Source organism: Zosterops lateralis, assembly GCF_965231275.1.
Source record: "Zosterops lateralis genome assembly, chromosome: 15".
Lineage (NCBI taxonomy): Eukaryota > Metazoa > Chordata > Aves > Passeriformes > Zosteropidae > Zosterops > Zosterops lateralis.
In genome coordinates, this window is record NC_139775.1 from 10,315,533 (window position 1) to 10,337,995 (window position 22,463).

The 22,463-nt window shown below is 39.2% G+C and overlaps 1 protein-coding gene across 7 annotated transcripts in view; it reads right to left on the minus strand.

Moving 5' to 3' along the window:
* Positions 1–22,463, minus strand: part of CLEC16A (C-type lectin domain containing 16A) — a 119,692-nt gene that overhangs the window by 48,427 nt on the left and 48,802 nt on the right. For 3 of the 7 annotated variants that reach the window (XR_014591200.1, XR_014591202.1, XR_014591203.1), the window contains exon 23: positions 14,360–15,697. Coding sequence is in view for 2 of the 7 variants with exons in the window: in XM_083872757.1 (XP_083728883.1) it covers positions 15,357–15,697 (341 nt within the window). In the remaining 5 variants the exon portion in view is untranslated. Of the gene's footprint in view, positions 1–1,879; positions 1,995–9,497; positions 15,698–22,463 lie in introns of those variants that run through there. The other 4 variants (XR_014591201.1, XR_014591204.1, XM_083872757.1 and 1 more) reach the window with 4 other exon arrangements.

Sequence of the window (22,463 nt, forward strand, 5' to 3'; positions counted from 1 at the left end):
TCTAGGCACATTGATCATACAGGAGGATGCTTCCAACATTAATCTGCACATCCTGACTGATGTATATCAATAAAACATTGTCTTTTTTTATAATCTCCTGTTCTGCTTCCTCCCTTGTTTGCCCTGAACTCCACACTTCCCTCACTCTGTCCTCTCCCTTTCCTGCTCCAGACCATTGTCAATTCACACCCACAAACCTGCAAAACACCAAAGAGAAATGAAAGCTCAGTTCTTCTCCATGCCATCCTACCCCCTCCCACCTGATCACTCAGAGCTGTTTCCTGGGGCAGGCCTAAGGCCCCAACCCATCAGAGGCCAGTGCAGGTGCTGCAGCAGCAATGTCCCACCCAGGCAAGCAGAACAGCCCCAGCCTGGGCAAGGGGAACAAGACAAGCAGCTCTGTATCCATATGACGGTGCCCATGGGCTCCAAGTACTTTTTGGTTTTAGGATTAAATCCTTTCTGTGAAACCATATCCAAGTGCATTAGCTAAACAGAAGGTGGAAGTGAGATGGCGGAAGATCAAGCAGCTAAAGTAAGATGGTGATGAGTGAGAAAGCTGCAGAGAACAACTCAGGGATGTGAGAGATATCAAAGGGTTGTTTTCCAAAAAGCTTTGACAGTTGTTCTGGCTTCAGACTTTAGTTGGCTTTCTCTGCTTTGCTGCTTCATTTTCCAAAAAAGCTTTGTGCTGGTAGAAAAGGGGACAATACTGAACGAGTACTTACGTATCTGTCTGCTAGATTCTTGTTACCTATTTGTTATCTAAATATTTGTTATCTAAACTCTCTCAATAGCTAAAAATGCTCTTCTCTCAGCTTCTGGAGGTTACATTGAAGACATGTCTTTAATTTGACTTATCAGCTGAGTGAATGCTCATTCAGTCATCTGATGGCAGGCATTTGTAGGAAAATCTCCAGAAAAACAACCCCAAATAATAATTTTCCTTGCAATCAATCTAGTTTCCAATTAAAATCACTCATTCCTTAAATTTTTTTTCCATGAAGTCTTGCTTCTGCCATACCAAATTCAGGAAGTTAACCCTGTGAAGACAGTGTGAGTGGAAAACAAAGCAAGAAGATCCACACCCTGTCCTGTCACTCAAACTTGTCAGAAGTTTGAAGAACTGTGTGAGGGATCCACAGGGGAACTACAGGAAAAGCAATGGCACACGTGTGCAGAACACTCTGGAAATTAGTAACTCCAGGGCCAGCTTTCTAGACATAGTTCTTAACTTTTGCTGTTATTGACTGTGCCCCTTACAGCTTTCCACTTATTTATCATTCATTTTATTTGCCATCTCACTCTTTTGGTCTCCTCTGTTTTGACAGAGAAGAGAAGGGAAACAGAAGCCACCACCACCACCTGAGTGATTAGTCTTTTTAGGGTAATTGTACCATTACACACCTGGGCTTAACACACACCCCTTTGTAGGGCTGTCTGTCTTTTAGATGGACAATTATTAACTCAGGTCTGTTTATCATACTTATGCTTACTTCCATAACGTGTTAAATTAACATTTTGGCATGACCATATCAGGACGTGGAGCTATGTAAAAGTGAAAGTAACTTACACAAAAGCTGCAAGACAGGAGAAATCAGACTACTGAATTGCATCAGACAAAGTCTGCATCAGCCTAACCCACCCATTCAAAGCTAGGTAATATAAAAGGTCTCTGTCTAGTTCACAGGGAATTCAAACACCACTTTGAAAAGAAATATATGTTTTAATACATTTTCTGAAGTGGTTTAAGAATAACCCCAACTTTAAACTGAGCTAACTTTGAAATGCCACACCTATTTCAGTGGTGGGAATGTAAGAGCCCAGTCAGCAGACAGGATTTTCACCACCTGCTGATTCCTGTGCTCAGGGTCCTTACCTGGTGCATTAGCAGGGAGCCAGGGGTGGATGAGTTAAATAACCAGCTGCCAGATCTGAGTTCCAACTCGGGTAATATCTCAAATTGCTGTTCCATTCCATCTTGGTTGAAATCCCTGAAGGAACAGTGGTAGTTTCACTTTTCATTCTAGCTGTGCCTTTCTGGAAACGAGGAGTTTTCTTTCTGTTTCTCATAAACAGTCTCATTACCTGTAGGTCTCCTGCAGTTTAACGTGGAGTACCTCCAAAACTGAGGAATCCTAAAATATTTCCACAAACATTCCCAGGAACTAGCAAGCTTATGACACATAAACACCATGTCTAAAGGCCAGGAATGCATAAATCAGACTTCCCCCTGCTCTGGTCCTCCTTCAAAACACAAAAATTATGGTATTTTAGTTCTGGACACAGTTTCACCTACTTAACCTAAATTTGTTTCTGTTGTTTGTTCTCACTAGTGGACCGAGTATAGCAAAAATACTCCTATCAACAATTTAGTATTAGCTACTTCTACCTTATATTCCCCCACGTCTAGTATATTTTATGTTTTTGTACTTTCAAATACATCTCATTTAATCAAAACTGGTTGCAACGCTTGCAACCCAAAATGAATTGCATTAATATAAACAAGGACATAGAAACCTAAAAAATAAAGGCAGGAGCAAATTACTTCTTAGACCATTTTCTGCATGGAAAAATGCATTTGAATGATACAGTCCTGAGAACAAGCAATTTAAGCTTTTGCATGACTAACTTGATATTAAAATTCCATCTCTGGACCACAGATAGTGAAATAGTCACCCATAGGATGAGCTTGCAGGCATGGCTTGTTTCACCAATGGATTAAAAAGGATGATTAGATATTTTTTCCATTAAAAAAAAAATGGTTTGAGGTTTCTTAACTAATTTATTTTGGCAGGCCAAGGAGTCTATAGTGGGTATTACTGTCTTGATGCTTTGAAGAACTCTGGTTTTTTCATGTTCCCACAGAAAATCATTTGAAGGACAAAAAAAAAAAAAAAAAAAATCCTTTGCCTCTATATAACAAATGGCTATGGTCTAAACCAATAAGAGAGCTTAAAATTAGTGTTTCTAATGTGACCACTGAGACATTTCAGACTTAATTACATCTGAGGCAGACTTAACCACCCATTTCTCTCCAGTTTCACACAAACAGTAATTGCCCTGTAGCCGCACTGCAACATTGGAGAATTAACCACATCCTAGAGGAGCTGGAACAGCAAAAGGGAAACCAAGGAGACTCCAGAGTGGCTGTGCAGGCAGAGCAGGCTCCCAGATCAGTCCCACAGGTCTCCATTCTGCAGTGAGAATCAGAACCAGGCCAGTCGTGTTCTGTACAAAACACCTGCACCAGGCAATGCTCCACTTCCTCTCTTGGCTTTCTACTTAATCTCTTGTTGAATTAACATGGAGGCAGAGATACAAAGTGAATATTCCTGAGTTCAAATGCACACATGTACTGATGCTCATCCTAATTAATCTACTTATTAAAAAACCCCTGTATTTTTACTGGAAGCAGCTGTGCAGGTTTTACTGCAAGCACCAAACAACCTCCAGGCAAAAATATAAGTGCTATTCAAGTGAGTGCATGAATATAAACACAAATAAATAGTCTCTGTTAATAAAACTGCTGAAATTAATGTTCCCACAAAAATCTTACACCTGGACCTTACATTGGAGGCCAGTAACCAAACCAGGGACGCAGGAATGTGGTTCTGCAGTTCCAGTATGGCTGGACCATTCCAAACATGCTGCCCTGTGGCAGGCAACAAATCCTCAGTGAAGGAAAAGAGACAGAAAAGTACTTTTTTACATACTTAAGTCCTGTAATCAGTTGGGCTATAAAAAAGATTATCTGTCAGCCACAGGGCTTGGAAACTGCAGAATCAAAGCCTAAGAGGTGGCAGAAAAGATCAGGAGCTCCCTGGCATGGTAGGTAGTACAATTCAGGATGCCTCTTCCTTGCTGCAGTGCTGCTCAGCACTGTGGTAACTCTTGTACAGGGAGAGATTTCCTTTCATTTTACAAACCAGCCACTGCACACTGTTCAGAGAGCAGAGCTCTCAGTCACCCTCCCACTGCCACATGTTCCAGACTGACTCTGGAAGCAGCAGAGAGCAAAAAGCTGCTTGCTTTGCTCCAAAAGTTCATCAAGGGCCCCTTACTGATTTTATGCCTTGCACATCCAGGTTTTGGTTTCCTATCTTGGCTTAATCACAGATTCCCACTTTATTCTTTTTCTTTGCTGCCTGTTTTAATATAAAGAATAGGATTTCACATTGCACATTGAGCTGAGGATCCATCCTCCCAAGCCTCCTGGAATTGAAGAGGAAAGCTAAGAAAACGAGCAGCTGCTCCCATCTGCCTGTCAGGTTCGACTTCTTAGAGATCCTCTGGGTTCACTATACAGAAATGTACTGGATCCACCACCTAAAAATAAAACATCTTACAGGGAAACCATATTGTGCAGAGATTTGGAATTGCTCCAAAATGAACCCTCCACACCAGGGGCCAAACACCGGCTCGATCTCACAAAGGAGTGTCTGAGTGAAGAGGTGCAAGTTTCCTTCTCCTGGCAGACTGAAGCTGGATGCAGCTGCAGATCTAAACCTCAGTGCACAGGAGTGTCTTCACAAGGGCCACATGTGGAAGTAAGTCACAGCTTTCTGCTTTCAGGTAGGATAGATTATGTTTTTAAGTTCTTTCTCTTACAATGAGACAAAGCAAGCCAAAACAAAATAACGAAAAACATCACAATGGTAAATTTATAACTGCCCCAGGACTACAGTCCGAGGCAACAAAGGCGGAGTATTTGCACTGTAATTTCTGAAAATTGCCCATTTGCAGAACTTTATTTCTGAGAGTTGAGAAATACTGTGGTTTTCTTTCCTATTGTTTCCTTAATCTAGAAGAAATTCAGAAACATCACAGCTCCGTGGGTAAAGCAGAATAACAAGAGCTAACACTGACAAATCCCCAGTCAGCACTAAATCTGTCTGTCTGTGGCCTTTCCCCTGAAATAGCTCTTCAGAGGAAAAGTGCAACCTACTGAGCTCTGAAAGACACCTTGTGTCTGTGCTCGCTTAGGCAGAAGAGATAACTTCTTGCAAGATTTCCAGTAATTCTGGCTAAGGAAGGCTTGCATGGCAATTTCTTAATGCAGTTATGAATTAAAGACGCCCATTCAAATAATCTGAAATATATATTTTTTAATTCTCATTTTCTCTTATCAAAAAGCCTGAAATCAGAGTCTTTTTCATTTAATGTCCCCAAAAAATTGTTGGTTTAGACAGTTCACATGTAACCAAACCATGCAAAACTGCTCTTTAATCAATTCTTGTTGACAGGTGAGGCAATATTCCAGATGATTCTCATCCAGACTGGCTGATCATTCTGGGTTTCTCCTATTACTTTTCTTAAAACATCTAGTTAGTCATCATATTGTTCTGAGGACTATCATTACATAGAAAAGCTTCCTCATATATACTAGGAAAAAGATCTTGTCTAGAAGGTATATTTTAAGATCAGATATTACATATAATCTCTCTTGCCGCTGGAAATTCAAACCAGTCATCAGCAAAGGCGGTTGCTTTGTGTTCAGTTCTTGAGTCATTCACAGACTCCATGTACAGTTCTGAGCCATCAGCCTGTGATAAGCTGTCCTTATCTGTAACAGAGAAACAGTGCCACTGCCTTGCACAAGTCACACACCTGCCCTACACACAAGTCATCTCTACACGCTGTAAACTTGTTGTAACAGGGTTTGACTCAATTCCCATCTGGCTCATTATTGCATTTTCAGAGCAAGCAGGGACGTCTGTGACATACCATGGTGGGAAATGAGAAGTCCTTGAATCAACTTCTGGTTACCCAGCTCAGAGTCAGTAAGTAAATACAAAAGAATACATCATTCAGTGTTTCACATTAACAAGGTTAGTCACAGGACTACCCAGAAATTTCAGTTTCCAGAATGAATGGTACATTATCAACCAGGGAGCTGAGGAAATCCTGCCAACAGACAAGGGAATATTCTAGCACCAGGTTGCAGTGAATTCTGCATTTGTTTTCTTGAAAATACTGAAAAATCAACAGACTAGTTTCCTTCAGATACATTCCCTTAATTCACTCAGGTAATGTTTAATACTTAATGAGTGAGTCTTGCTTAGGTCTCATTGTTGTAGTACCTTATAGGACCCACACTGCTGGCCACTTCTGGTTCTTCATTTTGGGATATCTAAAAGCTTTAGAAGGAATTCTCTGTTTCCTTCTGCATACAGACTTTCTATTACCACTCCAGTTGTTCTCAGCTAGTTCCTGATAATTCTTATTCTAACAAACAAGCCCCAAATGAAAAATTGTACCAAAACCAAGCTTCCTATGGTCTTTGACATATACTCTGTGCAAGAGACTGACCAAGTGTAATTGTTCAGTTGTTCTGATGAACAGTTCTTTATTCTATTTGACCTTTGTTGGAGGTTCTTAGGCTCACAGATACCTTATTTTCAATGCTGTAACTGATAACTCTCAAGCAGTCAAGGATTTCTTCATGACTACCAACATGTAACACTTCCCTCTAACAGAGCAAAGGAGGAAAGTTTGTCATGTCCCAACTCAGAGATGGCAAAAGGGAACACCTACTCACCTACACCAACCTCTCCACATTATTTCATATGACAATTCCTATCAGTTTCAGATAAGACATCTGGCTGCCACTGAAGCAGATGAAAAGTGTTCCCATGTCCCTTTTCAGTGACCTGGCGTTTTACTGTCATGTCTTAAATGATGCCATTCTTGCAAATTTTTTTTCCAAATAATTGTGCAATCTGAGACTTCTAGAGGTGGTCTGTACATCATACTGCTATAGTGAAATTGAAGGCAAACTCTTTACAGTTTCTGCCTTTTCTTAGCAATCTCACATTTCTTTTAGCCTATGCATAAAGAGATGCTTATAACAGTTTCAACATTCTAAGACTGACTCACACATGCCATTTGATTTCTAAGAAGATTAATCATTTCCTTACTATCATTACTATGAAGAAGGAAAGATTGAAAAGGTTTTAAATATACTGATTTATTACCCTTCCTTTTTTTTTTGTTTCCCCAGATTTAAAAAGAAACCAGGCTTCTGTTCAAACAAACTCATTCCTGTGAACTAATCATTCTGGATAATGGTGAACTATTGCAAATTATGACCAAATCTTAAATCAAATATTCCTAGAAGCTACGAGAAAGACTTGTTTTCTTATAATTTTGAGGTTGTTCAGATGATTCAGAGATATGCTGCAAACAAAAACCCCAAAATTATTTGCTTTGAAAATTACAGGTATTCAGCAGGAACTATATTAACTGGTGCAAGCAGTAAGACTGGAGTGATGCTCTTCATGACATTTCTTTATGACGAGATGATAAAAAGATTAATGCTTAACATCAACATTAAAGCACTTTACAAACATGAACTAAGCTTCCCAAGTGCACTACTAATCTATTTAAAATGAGTCAACTGAGGAACAGGAAGGACCTGTCCAATGTCCCGTTAAGCTAAAGCACAGGTGAACCCTGCTGATCCCAGCATAGCACAGACTGTGCAGGGTGAGCTGATCTAAGCAAAGTGAGAGAAAAGACACCTCTGATTTCTCATAACAGGTCTGGTTTTCTTTGCAGATTCTGACAAAACAGAGGAAGCTTACCTCCAAGACTTTCAAAGAGATCTGTAGTTTGACAAAATTTGACAAGCAGCCCTCCCTCATGAAACATCTCACCTGAAGATCTGTTCAGAAACTCTCAAAGAGGTTTGCAAGACATGTTTTAACCAAAATTTAGTGAGCTGAGTGAGCCTATCTCCCTCCAAAGCACTTCGGCAGCTATGTAAGAATTACAAGTTATCTAACAGACAGTGGTTACCAACAACACTTTCGCAGGAAAGCCTTGAAGCTGATAAAGTGTGATAAGCAAATTCAAGTGAACTGCACAGTGGAGAAGCAGCAAAGCAAAGCTGCTCATATCTTGTTCCCAAGAACTCTGGAATTATGCTACGCCCCTTGCACATCAGCAACTGGGTTTGCATAGGATAATGTGGTGGAGAAAGAGTAAGACCTAAACACAGGTGTGGCTATGGACAGTTGCATCTGATACTCTTACAGGTGATGTGTAATATCACCTGTAAGAAGTGAAATTTTTGTAGTATCAGTTAAGTAACTGATATCCCGAACAGAGGTCAAGGTTTCATATGAAATACTATAAAACAATGTTTCTTTTCTCTTGTCCCTCAAATTAGCTATTAGGAAGAGTGAGACTACTTTCCTCCTTTGCAGATCCCACCTCTCTCTGCAGACTAGAAATTCTTTTTCCTAAGACACTATGGTTATCTGCCTCTCTCCTCCATCAGAAACTTTTTTTTCTATCTCTGGTAGCTCTGGCTGCTGAGGCAGAGCCAGCTCTGAGCACCTCTGTAGTGGTGACCCAGTCTGGCTATCTTCCTTCTCAATGCACTGGTCCAACAACAATGCAGTTTCAAGCAGCTGCTTACATCTGCTTCAAATGAATGACCCCTAAATGAGGACAAATTTACACAAAGATGTTTTCATTCAATTAAGCAAAAGACAAAATTTGTTGCTGTAGTAAAATAACAGCTTGTTTTCCCATCCGGTGCCACGATGTTTATTCCATACCAAAGCTGAGAAAAATGTTGTGGAACTAAGAAACAGAGCCCAAGAATTCATCTGTCCTTATCAGCCATCCAAACAGGCAAAAAAAAAAAAATTAAACTGTGGCCTGTGTGAAATATAAACCTTTATCTGGGGACAAGACAGTGAGAATGGAATGCTGAGGCCAGTATTTTCTACTCAACAAGTACATTTCCCAGCTTTGTAGAGTTGAGTGTCTGAGGACAGGCAAGAACTTTCAACTTATTTCAAAAAGTCTCAAGTCTGAATAATAAGGCACTTAATAGTCAAAAACTTCACCCCATAAAATCCATTTTAGAGAGCTGGCATCTAAAATCAGTAATAATTTTAGGGCCTAGACATATTTGCAAATAAGCTGATGGCAAAACCCTTCAGGTAAAAGCAGACACACAACTGAGCACCATCCAACCAAACTGACATACTCCCCATCATCTCAACTATCTTAACAGTGTGTGAGCATTTGCCTGAAACTTTTCTTCCAATTTTGCCACAGGACATTTGCAATTCCAGGTGCTGCAACTCCCTCTGCTTCTCCTTATTTGAGAGATTAAACCTATGAGTTTAAAATTCAATAGAATTTTCAGAGAATACACTCACATAAACAGACATCTGTCATGCCCAGTTGTATGCAGTACATATTCAAGATCACCAGAAAGTACCAAAACAGCTTTTGTCTTCACACAAGCTCTAACATGGCAGAAGAGAAATGCAGTTTCTTCTGCCCCAACAGCAGCATCCAAGAAGTTCCAAAGAACTCCTTCCCTGTCAGAGAAATAAAGGTTAAGTATCAAAGAACAAAGAATTCATCTCTAAATGCTGTATCTTTATTTAGACAAGAGTTACTTTGACAAAGATACATGTATTGAGAGTTTCACTTTCTTCTTTTTATAACTATGCTGGAATTATCTTGCTGATAAAGATGTGGATTTACCCACTATAGGACTGTTCACGTTGCTGCACTTAGATGTTTCTGGGGACTGAGACAAGAGTGGACTAATGCAGCACTGCATTTCTGTCTAGTTCACTTTCAACCCAGTCAGCATGAGAAGAGGTTTGGAGGCTGTGCTTTCATTCCCTCTGTGATCATTAGTAACTCATTCCTAAAAGAGGCTCAATCTGACTCAGGTGTCTGAGTCTAAAAAGGTTTAGTACAGAGACACAGGAAAAATGACAAGACAAAAGGCTGCAAGAGTTCTGAAGCATCATGATACAGAACCACAAAGCAGTTTCAAACGTGAAGGAAGGGACCTTCCTGGCCACAAATTGGCATCCTTAAAGCAGTATTACTGGCAAAATTTATAAAGTGCAGCTGCCAGGAGCAGGTTTAAGCTCATTTGCCATAATACACCATGATTTAATATTGCATCTTAGAGTAAATCATGGTGTTGTCTCCTATCTCTAATACCTAGCTTGCTTATTAGGTGGTACAATGTAATTGAATTTCTTCCTAAGAAAGCTTCTGGAGCAATGACTATTTTGAGAAATAACATTTCCCAAGGAATGTATATTGACTGTGATGAATTCCTATAGACGTAGAGGCTAATTAACAAGAACCTAACTAATAACTTGGTTGGATTTAATCCATATACTGAACTGGCAACATGGAACAGAGAAAGAGACAGAGGGTGAAAACATTTATTTGGTGGAGAAATCACACATGACAGGCACTTTCAAAGCGGTTCACAGATATTTTAGATGTTGCCTAGTCCCTCTTAATCCTTGGTCTCATCTACTTTCCATTGCCCTTCCAGGCTTGTTTCTGCTCCCTCTCCTGCCATGTCTTTCCTGCATACACAGTGCAAATTACCCTGGCTTAAAGATGAAAATGCCTAATAGTCATATATGCACAACATTCTTCTAAATAAAAGCAAGGTTCTGAAAATTTTGCCTTTCACTGCTTTTGGATGTCCTTGTGCATCAATGCAGCAACAGAACATGAAAGGGAAGGAAGTTTTCTTAGTAACAGCATTTTTATTGCCAAGTTCCATTTACAAAGAAAGGTCTGTTCCTTGTTCTTGTCCAGGTTCTCAACAGCCACAACAAATTATCAATGAGAGCAAATACAGACTCAGAAGTCTGGATATCAGAAACACACCCCAATATTTTCTAATTTCACTCCCTTCTCAGATGTTTAGTTACAGTGTTCTTTAAATTAACATAAGATATTACATTTACTCCAAATGCCTAACATAACTTACATTAAATAATTAATACTTATTGCCCGTAGAAAGACATTTCAGAATTCAATTCCCACCATGTTTGGGCTTTTTTTTTCATGTAAATTAAGTGCATGTTCAGGACATTTTTTTCTCAAATGAACTATATTTCAGACAACTTTACTGAAATATACTTCATAGGAGGACAGTCCATGTTCATTACATGCTTTTTGTAGTGCTTAAATCCCAGGTACATTCATTCTTCTAGAAAAATACATTTCTTCCTCTTTGCACTGAAAACAATCAAACTTACAAAACGGCTAAAAACGAAGGAAAAAGTTTGCAACAAAAATATCAACACAGCTATTCACAAGTGGAGATGCCTAAAGTTACCTTCTAAAGTTTGTAACGCTTCCAGAGGGTTTACTGAAGTTCTGACAATGTGAAGTTTTGACAATGTATATCAGTGCTGTCCCTGGGCAAAACAAAGCTCCTAGACATTGTAATAGTCTATAAATTTGTACAATTGAATCTATTCTCAATCTTAAAAAAAATTATCTTCATGTTCATTGTAAATACTTCTGCCACAATTAGTCCTTAAATACACCCAAACACTAACCCTCAGATCTTCTCATACATACTGAATTGATCAGATTGCAATTACTCTGTGTCTTAAACTCACTTTAATATGAGTATCCATAACCGAAAGTAATGGGAAACAAGATAAAAGAAATCTCATGAATCTTCAGATTATGATCTTAAAAGAACCATGTGAATAGTCTGGACTTGAACTTTTGTTACCAAGTATTCTTAGTCATTACCTGCTTGAGCCGTTTTTAGTTACTTTTAAAATAAATGCACTCCACACATTTATTTATGCTAACAAGACAGTCCCAACAATGACAAGTTTTTCCTTTTCATATTAAGAACCAATGAGTTCAAGTTAGCAAAACAATAAACCAGATACCACCACAGTGCACATTTATTAGACAACCAAAATTAAGTTTTACATTTATAATACATTAACAAACACAAAATATATATTTTATAACACCTTGCAAAAGAAATCAAATCTGAGCAACGTGCAAATCTAAAAATGTTGGGAGATCAAAATAGGGAAAATTCTGTACAAATGCAATATAAAAATATGTTTCCATATGAAAGAACCCTCTGTTTGAGACTCAGTCAAGAACTGCATCTCCTACGTCTTTGTTGCTGCTCAAGTCCTGAGCTGCAGAAAAACCCCCAAGCACTACCCCCCTACCAACCCCTAAAAACATTCCACCCTAGCAAGCCTTGCATGGATCACCCTCTGCTTTTCAGAGCCAATGGGAGATGGGAAGAGTTATTCTATTTGTTTCTAATTCATGCTGCAAAAGTTGGGAAAGGTCCAGAGAAACAAAGCAGGCAAGCACAGGAGAACTTCTCCAAAGATTGCTAGATAATAGAAGAGCAGTGCCCAGGTGAGTGATATCCTAGGGTAGGGCAGTGGTGGTGAACCAGGGACACCAAAAAACTCTTTCAAGAAGAAGGACAGTAGCAGTTAATAGAATTTTCAACATATATTTAGATGGCTACATGAAGCTGTCTGAAAGGAGGAGACTAATTACCTTGGAGGCAAAAGGCCTTGAGCTCCTTGCCCCCAGCTGAAGTCTCTGCAGATCTCTGATCCAACTACAGGGCTAAACCATTTATTTTCTCAGACAGCAGCTGGCTGCCTGGGCAACGCTCTTTTAAAAGCAACTTTAACTTCAGCTGGTTAGGGGAGACAAGAGCAGAATGTTTAGTTAGGTGGGGGTTTGCTGATCACTACTCCCTGGTGGTCAGTGCTCCTGAGGCTGTTGTGCAGCTCCCTGTCTCCTGCAGTGAAGTGACTGATTACACCAGAGCACAGCACCACGTGAGTAAAGTGTTTACTCTCAGAAGTGGCTTCATCCTTACACACACAGTGTGATCTGCTTCTCTGATAGATTACCTATGTCTTCAAGCATAAAGTTTATTTACTGCTAGTGAAATGACAATGTAATTCCAGGGCAATTTCTGAATTCCTAGGTTGCTTGAAGTAAACACCCCAAGACACTCGAAGTCGGTGTGGAAATTACTCACTCACACCTTACTGCTTAATTAGGAAATTGCTGGACCCGAGTCGGGGCAGGCTTAGGTTGGAACTCAGAAAGGTTTTTCCCCCAGAGGGAACTCGGGCAATTGAACAGCAGACCTATTCTTTTCTTTCCACAACAGTTGTATCTATCTCAGTCATTTCCTGTGAAGCTCTCACTAGACAAGTGATCATGAGATTTAGAAGCCACTCAAAAGTAATGAAAAGCACAAAGTCACCTTTCTTTCCCTTTGCCCCATTTCTTATGTAGTGCAGCTCAGGGGTCAGATAATGCACATGCATTGAAGAGACTCCATGTGCATGGGGCTAATCATGCTAGAACTGAAATTGAAATAAGATAAATACAGATCAAGGTTTTCCAGTCTAAAATGGATTCTATTTAAGGGAACTCAGCCTGCACAGTGGTATTTTGTGTAATCTAGGTCAAGAATTTAAGGTTAATAACTAACATAAAATGCTTTTAAATTAAGTGAGGCATTTTTTATAATGGTCTTCAGAATATTACTGACACTACAGGGTAATGCTGCAACATTTCAGAGAAAGTCTAGACTGCAATCAGTTCAGCTAATAAAAATTCATGTGGTCCTCCTGCCTAGATTGCTACTGAAGTCTTGGCTTGTTCAGGTACATGCACATTAGCTGCAACAGTGACTGCATGAGTGAAAATTCATCTTAAGCATGAGACCAAAAAACTCAAAAAGTAGGTTCTTATTCTAGTAATGTCAAATTTTCACACAAAATCCACTACAGTGCTGAGGACACCTAACTGAGTTCATTTAGAGTTTGGGTCGCTCTGGAATGGTCAGAGTATCAGTTAATTCAATTTGAGAGAAAGCAGAAGTCACAGAAAATCAGAAATCAAAACTGAATGAAAAAGTTAATAAGGGGTAAAAAAGCTTCCTGGCATTCAGTAGCAGACACCTCATATAGCCAGATTCAATTATGTAAAGGAGAGGACAAAGTGAGAAAAGTGGTACCTGCAAATTAGTCACTCTTTTTATTTATATTAAAAAACCCTACTGAAAAATCACTTCAAGTATTCCCTATGACAGCCAGAAAGAGGTACAATAAACACTGGGAGAAGGTAAAAACTTTGCAGACCACCTATTTGGTAAGGACTCAACGCCAGTAGAGACAGCACGAGGAAAGAGATTGCACTGGTGACTGAAATCAATACCAAGTAAACAGCAGTCCTCCTTTGAGGAACTGCCAACTCAGTGGTATGAACAGACCCAGCAATAACAATCTGCTCATTTTACTATTGATTTAAATTAACTTACTTGGAAATTGATGAAAAATCTTTAATTCCTTTCATGTTAATTACAAATGTAATTTGTATCAAATCAGCAAAGAACATTCCAAACTTTCATCAGCGTCTTTCCCTTTTCTGTCAACCTGGTGTCAGGATCTAGGAAGCAATGTTAACTCAGAACCACTTTTATGTAGCAATCTGTTTAACTGGAATACTATCCCGGAAAGGAAAAAAAAAAATTACACAATACCTTTCAAGATCAGACTTGCAAAGGAATTATCAGTTAGATATGGTGACCTTCTTCCTACATGACTATGAAAAATTTGAAAAATCTCTTAAAACTGCTTCTGTCTGCTTCTTGAAGTTGCCTTTCAGTTGAAGGGATATCACCATTCCTCAGACATGTAGCAATTTGACTGTCAGAAGTGAACAAACAAGCTATAGCAATCTTTTAAAATATTTTACACCCCTCTCTAGGTAGCTAAGCAAAGACTAAAGTAGTCTCAAAAATCCCTTAGCTTAATTTGAACAAGAATTGTATTTTAACTTTGAACCAAACCTTGAAATAAATATTACATATGGAAAACATAATATTTAATTCTGGAGTCCTACAAAGACAATACTGAATGTGGCCAAGCCTGCTAGTATTGTGCAGACCACCAAAAGATGAACAAGTTTAGGATTAAAAAACAAAACCAACCAACCAAAAAAAACCCCAAATAAAAGCCCCAAACCCCTCCTCCACAAAAAAAAACCCCAAACCAAACACCAAACTGAAAAAACACCCTGACTCAAATGGAAGTTTTACCTCTCTCCTACAATATATCATTTTTTCTGGTCAATGGCAAGTCTCCCGTTTCAGAGATGTAATAATGCAGTGCCATGATTCTGGGTATCCAAAAATCTCTTCACTTTGCCATAATACTGTAGATCTTTCACAATTAATTAGTTCCTATTAGAAAGACAGTAGGTCCTCTGAAATATGTTCATGTTGTTGTATAACAGAAACTGGTAGGAAAGAACCGGTCCAGATTCCAAAGTTTGAATTTTTCTGTCTTTTCCAGTTCAGATATGCTGAGTATCCGATGTTGGCTCTAAAAGCTGCTGACATCCTCTGTCACCAGTTGGTCCCTTGGTATGAACCTGAGGCCTCTCAGGCCTCCAGAAGTATCTGCACTCCCAGAGAAAAAACAAATCACAATTTGGTTGCACTTCTTTCACTGTTTATTACAGTCTGCAAGGTGGCTTTAGTCAGAACATTCTTCCTCTACCTCTTTCACTTTGTCAACTTCAGCTTCGGACTGCAAAGAGGCCTGAGGGATGCAGCTGAATGTTCGAATGGTGTGTGGATCCACTGGTGGCACCAGTGTGAGCGACTCCACGCTCAGCGTGTCCGTGTTGTCATCTGTGATCAAGGATATCGTGGGCTGCTGTGCAGGAATCAGGCTGGGAGACAGGTTGGCTGTTTCTATGTCACTGGTTTTTACAGTATTTTTGCTGGACTTTGAAACAGCTGAATGAGTTTCATCAGTCAACATCGTCTGACCGGAACTGGCCATCAGAGGCTGCTCTGGAGCTGAAGCGTCATCTGGGAAAAGAAAACACCAAGAACAATCAATATTCAGGTCAGTATGCACATTAAGCCTAACAATACACCACTATTCCTGAGCACTCAAGAATAATAGAGTGGAAAATACAGTTCTGTGAAGCACTATGCTTACACATCCACATTTTAGTAATTAGAAATAAACCAAAATATTATAAAGGCATAACCTAAAATGCCAGCAGGATTCTGTCCAAATTAGGAACCAGACAGTTATATACATTTAGTATCAGAATATGTAGCAATATTAGAATCATTCTTAGAGAGAGGAAGTAGAGGGAAAGAAAACCTCTCCAGTATTTAGTATGAACTAAAATGAACCACTACCCCATATCAGGAAGATCTTTAGAAATAAAAGAAAAAACTGAAGAACCACTCTATAGCCAGCTTTCCCAAAAGGGGGCTTGTTTCTTACAAAAATTTGGAAGTCATTCTCTCAATTCATCCTCCTGATTCACATTTAAGTGACACCTCTACCATGGAAAGCAGAATTATGGCAGAAGAGGAAGGAGGATAATGTCCTTATTGCAACTGCAAGGTGCTGCAAAGAGGCCTGGCTTACACAGCCTTGGGGGTTTTGTCCTCCTAAGCATGGAGCATCCAACACTGATAAAATTGAGAATAAGCATAAATGCTATAGAAAACTGATATGCTAGTGCACCTTCCACATTAATAGCTATTTGTACTGTCCTTTCCCCCTACAAATCCTAGTGAACTGTCAAGCAGTCTGCTCATTTGGCTCAGGATGGAGAGGGAATGGAGGGGATGAGGTGATACAGCCTTAGATGATCAAGTATGCCCAGAAAAGTCAGGTTTTTTTTCCTTTTCAGGCTACAATAATAGATGCCATTAAAGTAACAGGTATCCAGCTTCAAGACAAACCAGTTTTAAAGCTTTTGTAAGAAACAGCATGTGTTCAAGTGTACAGGCATCTGCAGAAAAGCCTACAAGGCAATGTAGTGAACACAGAAGCTAAGAATTAAGTTATTGTTTTAATACACAGTGACCTTAAAAATATTTCCGTTTCATTATGATTCCAATTAGTCCTGGAAAAGAACAGAATGCATGAACATAAGACAAAGAAAAAAAACAGGAAAAAAGAAAAACAAAGTAGAGAATGGAATGGGTATCAGTGGATAACATGGAAATTACTGACTTATTTTTGCCTTTCTGCTAAGATAACTCAAACAACAGTGCATACTCACTTCAGAAACCACTCACAGGTACTTTTTGCTGAATTGGTGGCTAAAGCTTCTTGCTTTGATAAAACCAAGATTTATAGATGGTAAAAAACTTTACTTTTAAATAAAAAGAGACATTAGTGGTTGTTTTTAAACTATAAAGACAGATTCAAAGTAACCCTACAGATTCTTTTTATCTGTCAAGAAGCTTTAGTGAGAATGTAGCAAGTGATAACAGAGATGGTGATGCAAGAATCGCATGGAAAATGAACTGCTAAAACAATGAAACACAGGCTTATTTCTCTGAATTCCAAGCTAAACACTAACATTTCAGTATGCACAGAACAGTGAGTTTCTGCTTTCTGAATCTATAAAATCTTAAAAGGATATCAAATGTTCTTTGCCAAGGTATTTTTTAATCTTAGCTATACTTTAGCATGAATAGTCACTTAAATTCAGGATTCAGCAACCTGAGGCATTCTGGTAAGTAAAGTATTATCAGCCAATGGCATTCTGTTCAAAGTGTTCTATACAGCACATTCCTACTACAGTTCTATTTAACTTCCCAATCTGCACTTCATTTCTTAAATCATTCCTCCCCCTCTCTCAATAGAGAATCAATGTATTTTCTTAATACTAGCATTTACTGAAATAATGAAAGGCATACACATTCTTTTGTTATGCTGGATTGTCCCCAAATCATTCCAGGAAAGTTCTAAGTTAATGCTAAAGTGACTCCCTTCTTAATGCCACAAACAAGAAGTATTTGAAAAAAGTCTTCATAGAAAAAAGTATCTGGAGTTAACAAGTCCAAACTTTCTACACAGAGGTCTTAAAAAACATTAAGAGGAAAGATAAAAATATCTAAAACTGTAAGCAGAATATACTGCTCAGTATTTCAGTGGCAGCATTTGTAGAGAATACAGGATTAGAGCTCTGCTTCCCTCCAGCTTTTATTTACCCCTGCTAGAAGCCAGTTTCTCTCTCCTCTCAGGATGTCCTTAGTCACTGCCAGCCTCACTTCCATCACTCTGGCACTGAATTTCAGGGACAGTGGCCAATTGTTGTAACCCAGAGTGGCACTATTGCCAAAATGACCAGAAAGCAGATCCCAACGCACAAAGGGATGGAGGTGGGAGAGCTCTGAACATGGTCTAGAGCTCACAAGAATGTCTGTCTTTAACCAGGCACCAAGCTCTTGCTTCTAAAGAGCTTCATGTACCTGGCATGTTTACAGATTAATTTCTCTACTTGTTATCTGGAACTTCCCTTTATACTGCATATAAAAATACTAACTGGCTTTCAAAAAACCTGAACTCCCAACGCTTTGTTCCAGCTTGACTTTCAGATACAAAGACAAAAAAGTTTGTAATTTTTTCCTGGATAAAACTACCAGTCACTGAGATATACTCTGCTCTTAAATATCAAAAGATTACCACCTAATACTACAAAACAGTATTTGCATTTATATCTCCCCAGCCTCCATGTATTTAAGCAAGAGTGTTCTAGCACAAAATATGTGCCAGATCTGCAACGAAACCAGGGAGAGTGAAGTCAGTTTCTAAAAATGGTTCTGATCTTAACACTGAGTTCTAACAAACAGCCTTCAATACCTCCAAAGTTATTGTACTTGTTGAAAACAAGATGTAATTTAGCAAGTTTTGGGATATTATTAGCTCTCTTTGGATGCAGAACCTTCAACAGCCTTACATGTATTTCAGCACTTCTTTAATGCTGCAGCAAAAATCCCAACTAAAACACTCAAGTTGTTATATTAATTTACGTTAAGAAGGGTTATTGTGAAACAAGCTGGAAAAGAACAGAAAATGGAAAGAATGAATAACACCCACAGAGAAGTGTCCTAAGCTGTACAGCAACATACCATGGAAGGATGACAAAAACACAAATTACAAGACATTAAGCAAAAAGTTGCAAATTAAATCTACAAAAATGAAAAAGGGTGTTGAAATAATAATAGCAGAGTAAAGCATCTTCATGCCATGATAGCAACAGAAGAAATTAATTAGATACGAGTTGAACAGATATAACAAAGGTCATCCAGAGCATATTTCCGTATTTTTTTGCATCTGCTCCCCCTCCTCAGGTGAGGACAAACAGTCCATAAAGTCATCTGCCAGAATCTGATGATCACAGAAATATTAAGCTTGTGCCATCAGAGTCCAGGGACAGTCTTATGCTGAATTGCCTGTCCATTTGACCTGTGCTATAAACAGATTTCTTTCTGCTGGCCAAGGACCTGCATATTACTGTCCATTCAGGAGCCTGTGCTTACTAAATTTCACTACAGCCAGGGCTGCCCTGTGCAAATGAAGACATGGCTGCTTTGAAGCTGGAGGCTTGATAGCACAATTTCCACCTTTGGCAGGAGTGCCCAGAGATATGGGAGAAGCTGCAGACAAGGCTTTCAGAAACAGCTCATTATTGCTTTACAGTTCTCCCAAAACAAAACGTAGAGGCATATAATGATGCTTTCTTCCGTTTCCTACCTCACTGCCATTGCTGTCAGCATGGAAAGCAAATATGTTCTACTGATTGTTATGGGCTTGTGAAGGCTTATGGAGGAACCTGCCTGAGTGGGTATTGCGGGAGTTTCTGCTGCAGCTGCTGCTGGAAGGCCTAAACCCAGTGTCCACCGTGACTGTCAGCCTCCGACAGACTAAACACCCGCCGGCGTCCTTTCCTGCCAGACCTTACTAGAGGGAAACACAGCCAGAAATCATACAGAGCCTTGAACAATGACACAGGGAAAGGAAACTGGAATGGAGACAAAGGATAAATGTTAGAGCAGCAACAAGAATAAGTGACAAGGACACACCTGTAACTGCTGGTATCTTGAATGCAATTTGATGCCACACCAAGAACCTTCTATGTTTGGGAAATACTTCTGAAGCTGGAAGTATTCATTCTTTAGAAATAAATGAGTTTATAGGAATTCAATTTTTTGCTTCCTATCTGAAAGTCTGAAACTTTGGGCTATGTCTGGCAATATCAACAGGACTTACACCAAGGAGGGCTGGCAGGTATTTATTTGCATTATAATCTACTCACCTGCTTTAGAAACTTTGAGAGAAGCTTTTACTTTCCTTATTTACCACAAATTCTGGTGACACAGAATTATTCTCCTTTCCCTGCCCATGAATTATCTGTGGTGCAGTACTGTGCAGGTGACAACACTTCAGACTGTTCAGCCCTACTATTCTCATACCCAACAGTAGCATTTATATTTTGTTTATGATAAAGCCGAACACAGGGTTTGAAAAGATAACAGCAGTTCAGATGATGATGCTTGGTGCATAGAAAGTTCCTAGAAAAGAAACTTTCTAAGAACAAAAGTACTTCCTCACCTAGTCAGAAAATTACTAGAGCATCATAGAACAGGAGGTCAAACCACATTTACATTACTGATTATAGAGGGAAGAGACAGAGATGGTTTCAATAGGAAGGCAGGCACTGCTCTTATAAACTCTCCATGCTTGATTAATCATCCTCTCTTTGGAATGGAAATTTAATTTTACAGACTGGAATCCAATATGTTCTCTGCAACAAGGGACAGCTCCTAGTACTTATTTTAGATCTTTTCTCATCAATACCTGCCAGAAACATAAAATACAGCTTAAGTGCATAGATCAGTGCCTTGCAAAGTCCTCATTATCTATTGCTCCGATGTAAACATCTTCTTCAGTACTGAAGCCAATTGCTTTTTAGAAGTTAAGACAGCTTAAGAAGGAATAAAATACAGCACAGGTGACATTAACACATTCATAATTCTGGAAGAATGCTAACTTACAGTAAGAGAGCTTCTATATCTAATCCTTGGCATATATGAAAATAAGCACTTTAAAGAAGTGCACAGTTCCAGCAAGGGTAGCCAAGACATGACTGCATTCTAGGCTCTGAAACTTGATGACTAAAATCTACCTAACAAGAGAACATTTCTATCTTATGCATAGCAACATTTCAAAAGCACATGATAATTAAAAAAAGAAACATGTAAATACAAAGAAAAAACCAACCTGATAGCAGCACTTGCAGAACCTGATACTGATTTTTCTGTCTTGCCAAGCATTGTGCTCTCTTTAAGGGATGATTTCTGCTTTTTCAATTTTAAAGACCAGTAATCTTGTAAAGGGCTAAGCTTAATCCCCAAGCACTGCAAATGGGGGAGTTGCTAGCCTTTAAAATATCTGTGCCATAAAGCAGTGTGACAACTGCTAGGTAGGATAGCCAATAAACTCAGGAATCATAGTATTTCACTCATGACAAAGCAGCTGATGCAACACTGTGTGACTGTTTGATACAGGTACAAGTGATAACAAGTAATTTTTTTTTATATTGAATTCAGGTAACACTTTCCTGTGAAACATTCTTGAAAGCTCTTTTGCTGTTTAATCATCGATATACCCTCTATGTTGTAACATTTTCTCTTAACTAACATGCAATTTGTCTTTATTTTGTTCTCATCTATCACTGTTTTACATAAAAATTGGTGTCTTTGTGCCAAATTTTATTTCCTGAAATAACTCTCTGAAGATTTACATGTATCACCTCAAACACATCAAACTCTGACCAGTTTAAATCTGTCAAAAGACTGTAGCTTAGGACACTATAATCACAAGTTCACAGTATAAAAAGCTGTGTGGTTTAAGATGTTGCTCTTAAGGAAGGTACTTGAGGTAGTTTCCTTGAAGTCCAGATAGGCATCTCCCTTTATCCAGTCTGGCTTTCTTGTCTGAAGTTCCTGAGCAACCCAGGATGCTCTTCATGCTCAACATCTTGAGCAGGTGCCAGAATCAACAGGGGAGCAGGGAATGAGGGGAAGAGAGCTCCTACAAGTTTGTGTGGGTGTGATCAAAATGGAATGGGAAATGAGACAGAGTCAATCAAACACGACAGACTGCAGCAGCATTCAGGTGCTACCTTGGGACATAATTCATAATTCAGATTTTGGTAACTGCTGGCTGCCCATCAGCAACTGCTTACTTCCTCCTCAAAGGAGCCACTTCACATCATGCAAGTCTCCTCTTCTGCTTCACAGCAGAGTAAGGCAGTTCAGTTTCAACTGTCCTCAAGTGGTTAAGCAAAGGGAAAACCACTGCTTTACACAGAAGTGGGTGAATACCAACAACTGTTTCCGTATCCCAGCTGAGTGGTCAGTATGACCTGATATAACACTGACTGTGCCCATGGCACTGTCACCCACTTCAGCAGAGTTCTGTTCATGCACAAGCCCACACAACAGCCACCCGCACATTCCAAACAGACCCTCACTTTCATGCCACGTTCCTGGCAAGTTTCCACTACAGACCACAATTACATGCAAGTACTACAAAAGGGAGACTATTCAAACTCACAGTAAACTGCTCAATCAGTTAATGCAGAGATACTGATCCCAGGAATAAATGACACTATTGAACTGACACTGAGTATTGGCAAAAAGTGTCAGCAGAGCTCCAGGTGTTGGGGAAAACCCTCCCTACATTCACATCTCCCAAAAGACCTAGCTCCAGGGATTTCAGAATTCTCACCAGTCTATAATAAGGACCTTGAGA